At 42.0% G+C, this 13,720-nt stretch overlaps 1 protein-coding gene across 2 annotated transcripts in view; it reads left to right on the top strand.

Annotated features, from left to right (window-relative positions):
• The first annotated feature begins 5,578 nt into the window (after positions 1-5,578).
• The window catches only part of LOC115152092 (serine/threonine-protein kinase WNK1), a 53,081-nt gene continuing 44,939 nt past the window's right edge, over positions 5,579-13,720 (top strand). For both annotated transcript variants that reach the window (XM_029696605.1, XM_029696604.1), the window contains exons 1-2: positions 5,579-5,713; positions 9,681-10,879. In XM_029696605.1, coding sequence (XP_029552465.1) covers positions 10,139-10,879 — 741 coding nt within the window. In that variant the 5' untranslated portion in view covers positions 5,579-5,713; positions 9,681-10,138. The remainder of the gene's footprint in view (positions 5,714-9,680; positions 10,880-13,720) is intronic.

The following is a 13,720-nucleotide window of genomic DNA, read 5'->3' as shown; positions in this document are numbered from 1 at the left end:
TGGGCTATACTTGGCCTTGTCCCGGGATGGTATGTTGGTGGTTGGAGATATCCCTCCAGTGGTGTGGAGGCTGTGCCTTGGCAAAGTGGGTGGGGTTATATCCTACCTGTTTGGCCCCATTTCATCGGATGGGGCCACAGTGTCTCCTGACCCCTCCTGTCTCAGCCTCCAGTATTTATGCTGCAGTAGTTTATGTGTCGGGGGGGCTAGGGTCAGTCTGTCACATCTGGAGTATTTCTCTTGTCTTTTCCGGTATCCTGTGTGAATTTAAATATGCTCTCTCTAATTCTCTCTCTCTTTCTTTCTCTCTCTCGGAGGACCTGCGCCCTAGGACCATGCCTCAGGACTACCTGGCTTGATGACTCCTTGCTGTCCCCAGTTTACCTGGCCGTGCTGCTGCTCCAGTTCCAACTGTTCTGCCTGCAGCTATGGAACCCTGACCTGTTCACCGGACGTGCTACCTGTCCCAGACCTGTTGTCACAGACCTGCTGGAACCCTGACCTATTCACCGGACGTGCTACCTGTCCCAGACCTGCTGTTTTCAACTCTCTAGAGACAGCAGGAGCGGTAGAGATACTCTCAAAGATCGGCTATGAAAAAGCCAACTGACACTTACTCTTGTGTTACTGACTTGTTGCACCCTCGACAACTACTATGATTATTACTATTTGACAATGCTGGTCATTTATGAACATTTGAACATCTAGGCCATGTGCTGTTATAATCTCCACCCGGCACAGCCAGAAGAGGACTGGCCACCCCTCATAGCCCGGTTCCTCTCTAGGTTTCTTCCTAGGTTTTGGCCTTTCTAGGGAGTTTTTCCTAGCCACCGTGCTTCTACACCTGCATTGCTTGCTGTTTGGGGTTTTAGGCTGGGTTTCTGTACAGCACTTTGAGATATCAGCTGATGTAAGAAGGGCTATATAAATACATTTGATTTGATTTGGTTCTAGGCCTCGGGTGGCACGAGAGTTTCAAGACCCGCCTAGTCTGTTAGAATCAACGCTGAAGAAAGTGGACTTTGTCGCTTTTATAGCAATGGTGATAAATGGCACTGCACAAATTGAAAAGAGTTCAAGAAAGATTGACATCATTGTTTCTGCAGCTGAACTACACTGAACAAAAATATAAACGTAACATGTTTCATGAGCTGAAATAAAAGAACCCAGAAATGTTCCATAGGGATAGCTTCACCATAGGGATGGTAGCAGGTTACCTCCAGATGTGACGCTTGACATTCAGGCTAAAGATTTCAATGTTGGTTTCATCAGACCAGAGAATCTTGTTTTTCATGGTCTTAGAGTCTTTAGCTGCCTTTTGGCAAATTCCAAGTTGACTGTCATGTTTCTTTTACTGAGGAGTGGCTTCCATCTGGCCATTCTACCATAAAGGCCTGATTGGTGGAGTGCTGCAGAGATGGTTGTCCTTCTGGAGGGTTCTCCCATTTCCACAGAGGAACTCTATCAGAGTGACCATCGGGTTCTTGGTCACCTCCCTGAACAAGGCCCTAATCCCACAATTGTTGAGTTTGGCTAGGTGGCCAGCTCCAGGAAGAACCTTGGTGGTTCCAACATTCTCCCATTTAAGAATGATGGAGGCCACTGTGTTCTTGGGGATCTTCAATGCTGCAGACATTTTTTGGTACCCTTTCCCAGATCTGTGCCTCGACACAATCCTGTCTTGGAGCTCTATGGACAATTCCTTCGACCTCATGGCTTGGTTTTTGCTCCAACATGCACTGTCAATTATGGGACCTTATATAGACAGGTGTGCCTTTCCAAATCATGTCCAATCAATTTCATTTACCACAGGTGTACTCCAATCAAGTTGTAGAAACATCTCAAGAATGATCAATGGAAAAATGATGCACCTGAGCTCAATTTCGATTCTCAAAGGGTCATAGGGTCTGAATTCTTATGTAAATAAGGTATTTCAGGTTTTTATTTTTAATACATTTGCAAAAAAAACTGTATTCTCTTTGTCATTATGAGGTATTGTGCATAGATTGCTGAGGATATTTTTTTATTTAATACATTTTAGAATAAGGGTATAACGTAACAAAATGTAGAAAAAGTCAAGGGATCTGAATACTTTCCGAACTTCAGAAAGTTTTCATACCTGAATTAAAAATGGATTAAATGTACTCTATTTTTTTCTCGCCCATCTACACATACTAGGTTCTTGCCAAGGAGAGGATTGGAGCCTTCCAAACACAGAAAGGCAGCGTTGATTCTTCTTCTTTGGGTTTATTAGCGAACTACACGCAAAAATGTGTATTGTCGCCACCAACTGGAAAGGTGTGAGAAATTCACTAAAGAAAAGTAAATTCCACTGTCTACAGGAAAGATCAAATTAACATTATTCCACACAAACTACAAAATAAAAAATAAAAAATATATATATATATATATTCCCACTCCTTCAGTCATTTGAAACCTAAAATCCCCTGCTCAGTCTCGACAGGGTGGGACCACACGAGTCAGTACCAATGATGTACAGTGGCTTCAGAAAGTATTCAGACCCTTTGACTTTTTACACATTTTGTTGTGTTACACCCTGAATTTAAAATGAAATCAATTTAGATTGTTTTGCAAAGAAGGGCACCTATTGGTTGATGGGTGAATGTGAAAACATGTTTTTGAAAGTTTTTGCAAATGTATTGAAAATGAAATACAGAAATATATTTTTTAGATAAGTAGAAATATAAAATGTACATACAATACTTTGTGGAAGCAACTTTGGCAGCGATTACAGCTGTGAGTTTTTATGGGTAAGTCTGTCTCTAAGAGCTTTCCACACTTGGATTGTTTTGCCTGTGCTTAGCTTCATTCCATTTATCTTGAAAACTCCTCAGTCCTTAACTATTACAAGCATACCCATAATGTGATGCAGCCAACACTATGCTTGAAAATATGGAGAGTGGTACTCAGTAATGTGTTGTAATGGATTTGCCCCAATCATTACACTTTGTTTTCAGGACAAAAAGTTAATTCCTTTCCACATTTTTTTGCTGTATTACTTTAATGCCTTGTTGCAAACAGGATGCATGTTTTGGAATATTTGTATTCTTTACAGGCTTCCTTTTCACTTTTTTAATTAGGTTAGAATTGTAGAATAACTACAAAGTTGTTGATCAATCGCCAAATTTATTTTGCCCATCTACCAATAGGTGCCCTTCTTTGCGAGGCATTGGAAAACCTCCCTGGTCTTTATGGTTGAATCTGTGTTTGAAATGTACTGCTCGACTGAGGGACCTTAGAGATAATTGCATGTATGGGGTACAGAGATGAGGTAGTCATAAAAAAATCATTTTAAACACTATTATTGCACACAGAGAGTCCATTCAGCTGATTATGTGACTTGCTAAGCACATATTTACTCCTGAACGTATTTTGGCATGCCGTAACAAAGGGGTTGAATACTTATTGACTAAAGACATTTCAGCTTTTCATTTATAATGAATTTGTTAAAAAAAACATAATTCCACTTTGACATTATGGGGTATTGTTTGTGTATGGGTCAGTGACAATTTTTAAAATTGATTTCATTTTAAATTCAAGCTGTATCACAACAAAATGTGGAAAAAGTCATAGGGTCTGAATACTTTCTGACGGCACTGTACATATTATACTGTAAATACACTGTAAATATTCCCACTCCTTCAGTCATTTCAAACCTCAAATCCCCTGCTCAGGCTCGACAGGATGGGACCACACGAGTCAGTACCAATGATGTACAGTGCCTTCAGAAAGTATTCAGACCCTTTGACTTTTTCCACATTTTGTTGTGATACAGCTTGAATTTAAAATGAAATCAATTGGCCCACAGACACACATATATACAGTGGGGGTAAAAATTATTTAATCCGCTGCTGATTTTGTACGTTTGCCCACTGATAGAGAAAGGATCAGTCTATAATTTTAATGGTAGGTTTATATGAACAGTGAGAGACAGAATAACAACAAAAATATCCAGAAAAACGCATGTCAGAAATGTTATAAATTGATTTGCATTTTAATGAGGGAAATAAGTATTTGACCCCCTCTCAATCAGAAAGATTTCTGGCTCCCAGGTGTCTTTTATACAGGTAACGAGCTGAGATTAGGAGCACACTCTTAAAGGGAGTGCTCCTAACCGCAGCTTGTTACCTGTAAAAAAGACACCTGTTCACAGAAGCAATCAATCAATCAGATTCCAAACTCTCCACCATGGCCAAGACCAAAGAGCTCTCCAAGGATGTCAGGGACAAGATTGTAGACCTACACAAGGCTGGAATGGGCTACAAGACCATCGCCAAGCAGCTTGGCGAGAAGGTGACAACATTTGGTGCGATTATTCGCAAATGGAATAAACACAAAATAACTGTCAATCTCCCTCGCCCTGGGGCTCCATGCAAGATCTCACCTCGTGGGATTGCAATGATCATGAGAACAGTGAGGAATCAGCCCAGAACTACACGGGAGGATCTTGTCAGCTGGGACCATAGTCACCAAGAAAACAATTGGTAACACACTACGCCGTGAAGGACTGAAATCCTGCAGCGCCCGCAAGGTCCCCCTGCTCAAGAATACATATACATGCCCGTCTGAAGTTTGCCAATGAACATCTGAATGATTCAGAGGACAACTGGGTGAAAGTGTTGTGGTCAGATGAGACCAAAATGGAGCTCTTTGGCATCATCTCAACTCGCCGTCTTTGGAGGAGGAATGCTGCCTATGACCCCAAGAACACAATCCCCATCGTCAAACATGGAGGTGAAAACATTATGCTTTGGGGGTGTTTTTCTGCTAAGGGGCCAGGACAACTTCACCGCATCAAAGGGACGATGGAAGGGGCCATGTACCGTCAAATCTCGGGTGAGAACCTCCTTTCCTCAGCCAGGGCATTGAAAATGGGTCGTGGATGGGTATTCCAGCATGACAATGACCCAAAACACACGGCCAAGGCAACAAAGGAGTGGCTCAAGAAGAAGCACATTAAGGTCCTGGAGTGGCCTAGCCAGTCTCCAGACCTAAATCCCATAGAAAATCTGTGGAGGGAGCTGAAGGTTCGAGTTTGCCAAACGTCAGCCTCGAAACCTTAATGACCTTGAGAATTTCTGCAAAGAGGAGTGGGACAAAATCCCTCCTGAGATGTGTGCAAACCTGGTGGCCAACTACAAGAAACGTCTGACCTCTGATTGCCAACAAGGGTTTTGCCACCAAGTACTAAGTCATGTTTTGCAGAGGGGTCAAATACTTATTTCCCTCATTAAAGTGCAAATCATTTTATAACATTTTTGACATGCGTTTTTCTGGATTTTTTCTGGAGCCTTCCAAACACAAACGGGCAGCGTTGATTCTTCTTCTTTGGGTTTATTGGCGAACTACACGCAAAAATGTATATATATATATATATATATATATATATCCATATCGTTTTTTCTTTCTTTCGTAGTTTGTGTGGAATAATGTTAATTTGATCTTTCCTGTAGACAGTGGAATGTACTTTTCTTTAGTGATTTTTTCACCCCTGTCCGGTTGGTGGTGACAATGTACATTTTTGCGTGTAGTTCGCCAATAAACCTAAAGAAGAAGAATCAACGCTGGCTTTCTGTGTTTGGAAGGCTCCAACCGGCTCCTTTGGCAAGGACCTTCTTGGGTAAACAAACGTCTCGGAGAGTTTTCTCACAGCTTGGTGGCTACTTATGGATGGAAACTTCACCACACAACGGTAAATGAAACTACCGATTACCGTATTTCTATTAGTATTAGCATTCTATGAGCGGGAGAGAAATCGCAGTTTTGGCAACGCGGAACTGTCCTTCGATGTTCTATGCGGAGATGGGCTAACAAAGAACTCTCGCTCCAGCTAGCCAACGCGAATCGGACAGATTTCAAACAGTCAAGTGCCAAATCTCACGTTCGTTTTTTCTCTTTGTATTATTATTGTTTTGTGTTAGTTATCGTTTCGATTTCACGATGATGTAATTTGACAAACGTTAATCAATTGTTATTTTATCAAGTTGGGGTAGCTAACTTAAGTTGCTAGTCGCCATCGTATCTCGATAACTTAAAGTAGTTAGCTAACTATGAGATATTTCCAAATACAGTACAGTGTGAAGGCTAAAACTGCTTCTCCGATCACACTAGTAGGCGATATCATGGAGACCTTGGCTACCTTAGCTCATGCGTAGAAACACATCATCGGGTCTAACGGTCGTCTCGAGCCGAACTGCGCATGTGCAGACTGTCAGTCAACTCAAAGGCACTCCTGTGATTATAAAGTTATTTTTTTTACGAAAATGAAAACGTGCCAGTTGGTCAGTTTCACGAGGTTGGAGTAATACGATGTTAAACCACTTATGACATTTGCTTGAATCTAGGTTGCGCCTTTAGATTTTGAGAAAATTAACAACCAAGTAAGAATTGTTCACTTCTCTGGTTTGTTTGGTCTGTTTCTCAAGCATTCCCGGAGGTCTTGCCTTTGTGTTTAGAAACTTTTTATATTTCTATCACTCATTTTTAGGTAAGTTAATAATACTAGCTAGCTAACTGCGCAGTCGCCATGGAATTATAGTGAGGTAACTAGTAGCTAACGTTTGTCGAAAGACGATACAGAAAAAAAATAAAGACTATACAGATTTTTTTATATTTTTAAACGGTTGTTTTTTTCTTTGTATTTTCTTCTACCAGATCGATTGTGTTATATTCGGATACATTCAATTCACATTTCTACAAACTTCAAAGTGTTTCCTTTCAAATGGTACCAAGAATATGCATATCCTTGCTTCAGGGCCTGAGCTACAGGCAGTTAGATTTGGGTATGTCATTTTAGGGGAATATAGAAAAGAAGTTAGGCTAAAACTGTTAATCCAATATAAATCCCCAATCACAATTGAAACATCTTTGTAGGCGACTTTGGCTCGCTGAACTCATGCATATAAATAGGTGTAACGGTCGTCTCGCGCCGAACTGCGCATGTGCAGACCGTAAAATCAAAGGCACTCCTTAAATATCAAGTTGCTTTTAGGGAAATTAAAACATTTTACTTTCCCGAGGTTGGAATAATAACGTGTTCAACTAGTTACGACGTTAGCTAGAAATCAAGGTTGTTAGTTTAGAGTTCGAGGAAATGAACAGCTAAGAAATAATCTTTCACTTCTCTGACTGATTTATCTAACTCTGAACCCAGGTCTGTTTCGCAAGCGTTCCTGGAAGTCTCGCGATGTTGCGACTCTGGGTTTAGAAATTCTGCAGTTCGGGCGTTGAGTATATTTGGTCGCTAATGTTATCTATCTAGCTAGAAAATGTGAACACATTTAGGTCAAGCATTTCACATTGATAACTGACTCATCAATGTCAACTTTTTGTTAAGTGTAGCATATACACAAATAGGTTGTGCTGAATTGAATCACACGATTTTCTCTACAAAGCTCAGAAATTAAGCCGTGTAGGTCTAAGCCCTTAGACCCCAATATCTGCAAAGCTAGCATATAGAATTGTTTAAAGATTGTCATAAAATGTATCATTTAGCCATTGGATTTTAGGACCCCTTTAGGTATAACAAAAATATATACTGAACAAAAATAAAAACGTAACGTGTTTGTCCCATATTTCTTGAGCTGAAATAAAAGATCCCAGAAATGTTCAATAAGCACCAAAAGGTTGTTCTAATTTTGTGCACACATTTGTTAACATCCTTGTTAGTGGGCAGCAGGTAGCCTAGTGGTTAGAGTGTTGGACTTGTAACTGAAGGGTTGCAAGATCGAATCCCCAGCTGACAAGGTAGAAATATGTCGTTCTGCCCCTGAACAAGGCGGCAGTTAACCCACTGTTCCTAGGCCATCATTGAAAATAAGAATTTGTTCTTAACTGACTTGCCTAGTTAAATAAAGGTAAAATAAAAAGTGAGCATTTCTCCTTTGCCAAAAGGAGAAATGACATTCATCTGCCACCATCACCTCATGTTTCAGCATGATGTTTCAGCATGATAATACACTGCCTCATGTCGCAAGGATCTGTACACAATTCCTGGAAGCTGAAAATGTCCCAGTTCTTCCATGGCCTGTATACTCAGCAGACATGTCACACTGTTGCGCATGTTTGGGATGCTCTGGATCGACGTGTACAACAGTGTGTTCCAGTTCCCGGCAATATCCAGCGACTTCGCATAGCCATTGAAAAGGAGTGGGACAACATTCCGCAAGCCACAATCAACAGCCTGATCAACTCTATGCAAAGATGTCGCGCTACATGAGGCAAATGGTGGTCACACCAGATAGTGACTGGTTTTCTGTTGGTCACAAGGTATGTGACCAACAGATGCATGTCTGTATTCCCAGTCATGTGAAATCCATAGATCAGGGCCTAATGAATTCATTTCAATTGACCAATTTTCTGTATATTAACTGTAACTCTTTGAAATTGTTGCATGTTGCGTTTATGTTTTTGTTGTGTGTGAGATATATATATATATATATATCACACAAACAAAATAACTGATTAAATATTGAATTTGGCATTTACTGCTATAGCCCATAGAAATATATTGAATAACACATTCACATATGACAAAACAGAAAGTAAATAAATAATAAGAAACAAGGTTTTGAAGTGAGATCTATATCTGAGAGAGAAAATAACTTAGAAAAAATAAATTGTAGACCCATGTTTGGTCATATTATTTTTGGCACATTGTACCCCCATGCACGTTTTACAGCCCGGTACTTGGTTACCTTCAGACGACTCCCCTGAGGATTGTGTGCGTCTTAGAGCAGAACAGCCGACACCTTTGTTTGTTTATGAGTCTCCCCTATTGGTGTGTAGCTCCGACGGTTCGGTCTGGACAGTCGGTTTTGTGAGATGACCTCTTCAAAATCACGAAGTCAGTGACAGAGTTGAGACGACTGTTGTAAAGCTTGTTGTTGTCGTATAGCCGAACAACCGACACTGTCACATATTAGTTTGTAGCTCAGACGGTTCGGGTTTTACAGACGATTTCGTGACAATTTTCTTGTCTGGATCATCGTGTAGAAAAAGGCCACTTTCACAAGCTCCCATGTTATGGAATAGGCGTAAACGTTATATCGGCCAGAAAGAGGGCCTTGAGTTGCAGCCACTACAAGAAACAGTAAGTCTCTAGCATAAACACAGGGAGCTATTCAAAATGACATCACTTTGTGAGGCACAGGTGTGTCAATCGACTCTAGGGGGTTTAATCAAGGTGGTTTAGACCCATAACAGTGTGCCATAACTAGGACAGAGAGGGTTGCATAAAACCTTGTAGTGTTTCAAAGCTGCTTTTGGGTCGGTGTTGAATGCAGTTGACTACAACGTACAAGCCAATGAAGCTACTGTCGTATTATGTGTAAATATTGTGATATTTAGTTACCAAGTTGAATCACTGTTACTCTGCTGTGTACTGTAAAGCTTGAGATAACTGTCTGCCACTTGACCACCACAACAAGGTAGCTACAGATATTCACTCTGTAATGTGCTTCTTCTTAACAACTTTTTTTTAAACAGACATTCCTCAAACCTCTCTTTGCACTCATTGAGGGAATTAGGTCTGGTAAGTCAGGAATTCTAGATTTCTGACCAAATCCTCCCCTCGCCTGCCCTTAAACCAGTTTTCCCTTTCCTTCCTGAATTTTGTTGTTATACTGATCTCATCTCTCCCTGCTTCTTTCCCCCTGCAGTGACACTTGATCTCAGCTGGCAGTGTGTGGCCTGTCGTTGCCTGCAGTGAAGCTCAGTGCCTGGAGCAGAGTCTAGCTCTTTCCCCCGCCCTGGTGGCTCCTTATGATGGATCACGGTTGTACCTGGTTTCTTGCAGCATGGATGGTGTGGATCTAAAGGGTCTTGTGTATCAGCATCAGCTTTTCCTGTTCCGTGACGGTCTTCTGATCGTTTCCATCTACAAAAGAACACCCTCCATCCAGACGCTGAGCCCTGTACTCCTCTGACTGTTTTAAAGCAACAAGCACACAGCTAGGAATAGGAGAGGGAGATCTGCAAAACAAGCTCCTGTTTAGTGGCAGTCTGATTTGATTTTTGACCAGATAGATTTGTTTCATTCCCAAGCCTGTATGGAGGAAGTTTGACTTCTCTTTTCTCTGTTGAATCATATCCGCTCACTCTCGCGTTGGGTGGTGGGATGTCGGAAAAGCCCAACGACAAGATGGTGAAGTTCCTGGCTCCCCTTTCCAAGAGTGGTAATGGCAACGTAAACAACGGATCTGGCTCGGACTCACTAGTTGGTGAAAGGGTGGCAGTGGAGCTGAGGCACCGCCACCACACCATGGAGCGCGATCGCTGCACCGCCGAATATCGACCATTCTTCCGCCGCAGCGTCATCAGCGACTCCAATGCCACCGCCCTTGACCTCCCCTTACCCAGTACAATCCCTATCTTGGCGTCCATTGAACCCCCCGTGCAAGATGTGTCTCATCCTGCCGGTCCACCCCCCACCCCAAGACCTGCACCCCGTGTGACTGTGACGGAGAGCGAAGGAGGAGAAGTGAAGGTAGATGTGTCTGTAGAGCAGAAGGCTGCCGTAGTGCAAGATATCTGTGATGGGGAAGCAGTGGCTCAGCCAGCAAACAGTCTAGCTGCCCAACCGCCAAGCCAAACGACAGAACCTGGGAGTGGTGATGAAGTGAAGGAGAGGGAAGAGGGGGAGGAAGAGAAGGAGAAAGCCCGGGTGGAGGCTGAACAGAGAGAGGCAGAGAAGAAGGTGCAGGATGACATCGAGGAAGCAGAGACGAAAGCGGTGGGAACGTCGCCGGATGGGCGGTTCCTCAAGTTTGACATTGAGATTGGACGTGGTTCCTTCAAGACTGTCTACAAGGGCCTGGACACAGAGACCACAGTGGAGGTGGCATGGTGTGAGCTGCAGGTAAGAGCATGGGCTTTTTCATTTTTAATTTATTTAACCTTTATTTAACTAGGCCTTTCGGTTACTGGCCCAACACTCTAACCTCTAGGCTACCTGCATGTCAATACTATCTATTTAATAAACTTGTATTCTCAAATCCCTCCCTTCGTGACTACTGAGGTCTAGGCCCATAAGTCTACCTATCTTTCCTTCCTGTGACTGTGGTACTGCCATGCGGTCTGAGTCGCATTCGGGGCATTTGGACATTAACTGTGCAGGTGTTTAAATCAGTCACAGTCATCGCAGCGTGTCCCTTCACATTGCCCTGCTCTGGTGTTGCAAATTTGCATGCATCTTTATGTGCACTAATATCATAGGCTAATTTATTAGGGGCTAATTCACCAACTGAGTAAGTGGGAACTAAAAACACATGAGCTAGATTGCCAACTCTAAATATTATACCCACTGCTAGTAGCCGTCTATTAATGAATGTAATATCCTACAAAACTTTGCAGTTGTAGCCTACTGCCCAATGAGGCCTATGCAATCGCAATGGCCAATGCGCGTTCTGTATCTCAAAGCCGTATCAAATATCTGTTGTAAAATAGTTGCTAATTATCCTCCTGATATTAGTTTAGTACACTAGTGCAATCTCTCCTTTGTTCTTCCGAACCCTCACCTTTGTATTTATTATAAGCCTTATCTCATTAGTCAAGTTCCTGGCATTTCCTCTTTGAGATCTAGCCTGTTGCCAATAGCAATGTTACAGAGCTGACTAGGGTTGGGACAATACCAATATTTTGATACTCGTTAGTGTTGTGACAAGGAAACAAAACACAGTGGATTTAACTCGTTTAGGAAAACATCCCTAATGTTGGAAACAAACATCATTATGTTGTCATCCAGAGTCACATGGATTTATTTCCCAGGCTATAGCACACTATTTCACATACCGCAGGTTTTTAAAGGACCAAAGTGTGTGGCCTGCTTCGTTTTTTCATTTTGGCCATGGAAAAAATATTGTGATTCTGGTATTGTCCCGGCCCTAGAGATGACAGTATATTTTAGATCAGGATGGACCCCTTCCTGAATATAAGGGTCATCTTCATTAGTGCACAATGCAGCAAAGCTTTTTGAAATGGAATTTGACAATGTTTTCTTATTGACCGTTTAGTACCTACTACATGGGTCTATGCCACCACAACACCGGTGACTGTTCACGTTCCAGTAGAATCTCGTGGCCCACAGCCAGAGTGATTTCCTCCCTGATTCAGTCTCCTGAGTCAAAGCCACAGCTTTTTTCCCTTTAAGAAACGGTGTTGCCTTTTCCCTTTTAATTGTTTGGATTCTTTCTGGTCAGAGGAAGGGCGCTAGAGTAGCCCCACACTTCCTCATTTTGTGATGGTTTTTTGTGTCCTTCCTCATTGTGGTATTGGTATGACTAATGTTTCACAATAGGTTTATCCTTTACTCGTACAGTCACACAGAGCTGTGTTGCATGTTTTGTCTTGAAAGTCATGATATTAAATTACAACTTCAAGTTGAAGAAAATCTATCTACCTACCTCATCCCCATACTGTATTTATTTATTTATCTTGCTCCTTTGCACTCCAGTATCTCTACTTGCACATTCATCTTCTGCACATCTACCATTCCAGTGTTTAATTGCTATATTGTAATTACTTCGCCACCGTGGCCTATTTATTGCCTTAACTTACCTCATTTGCACTCACTGTATATAGACTTTTTGTTTTCTTTTGTTCTACTGTATTATTGACTATGTTTTGTTTATTCCATGTGTAACTCTGTGTTGTTGTATGTGTCGAATTGCTATGCTTTATCTTGGCCAGGTCGCAGTTGCAAATGAGAACTTGTTCTCAACTAGTCTACCTGGTTAAATAAAGGTGAAATAAAATTTGAAAAAATCACCTACTAATTTGTAATTTTTGCCGATTTAAACGTGTTAGCTAGTAATGCGTCTCGCGTTAATGCAGAATAAATCAAACTTTCTGCTCCACATCAGACACTTCTCCACTCGGATGAGAATTCACGAAGGTTGGTTATGAAATGATCAGCTTTACCCTGTATATAAAAAAAATGACCAAATACAGTGCATTGGAAAGTATTCAGACCCCTTGACTTTCCACATTTTGTTACCTTAGAGCCTTATTCTAAAATTTCATGGAGAAAAAAAAATATTTCATCCATCTACACACACTACCCCATAATGACAAAGCAAACATTTATTAAAAATTAAAAACAGATATTGCATTCAAAAAGAATTCAGCCCCTTTACTCAGTACTTTGTTGAAGCACCTTTGGCAGCGATTACAGCCTGGTGTCTTCTTGGGTATGACGCTACAAACTTGGCACAGCTGTATTTGGCGAGTTTCTCCCATTATAGAGAATAATGGGAGAAACTCAGATCCTCTCAAGCTCTCAGGTTGGATGGGGAGCTTCGCTGGACAGATATTTTCAGGTCTCCAGGGATGTTCGATCGGGTTCAAGTCCCGGGCTCTGGCTGGGCCACTCAAGGACATTGAGACTTGTCCCGAAGCCACTCCTGCATTGTCTTGGCTGTGTGCTCAGGGTCTTTGTCCTGTGAACCTTCGCCCCAGTCTGAGGTCCTGTGCGCTCTGGAGCAGGTTTTCTTCAAGGATCTCTCTTTACTCTGCTCCCTTCATCTTTGCCTCGATCCTGACGAGTCTCCCAGTCCCTGCCGCTGACAAACATCCCCACAGCATGATGCTGCCACCACCGTAGGGATGGTGCCAGGTTTCCCCCAGATGTCGGCTTGAGTGCCATGCGTCACGAGTTCTATGTTGGTTTCATCAGACCAGAGAATCTTGTTTCTCATGGTCT

The sequence above is a fragment of the Salmo trutta genome, chromosome 17 (genome assembly GCF_901001165.1).
Source record: "Salmo trutta chromosome 17, fSalTru1.1, whole genome shotgun sequence".
In the NCBI taxonomy this organism is placed as follows: domain Eukaryota; kingdom Metazoa; phylum Chordata; class Actinopteri; order Salmoniformes; family Salmonidae; genus Salmo; species Salmo trutta.
Note: the sequence above shows the minus strand (reverse complement) of the source record. Positions and strands in the feature narration are given on the sequence as shown.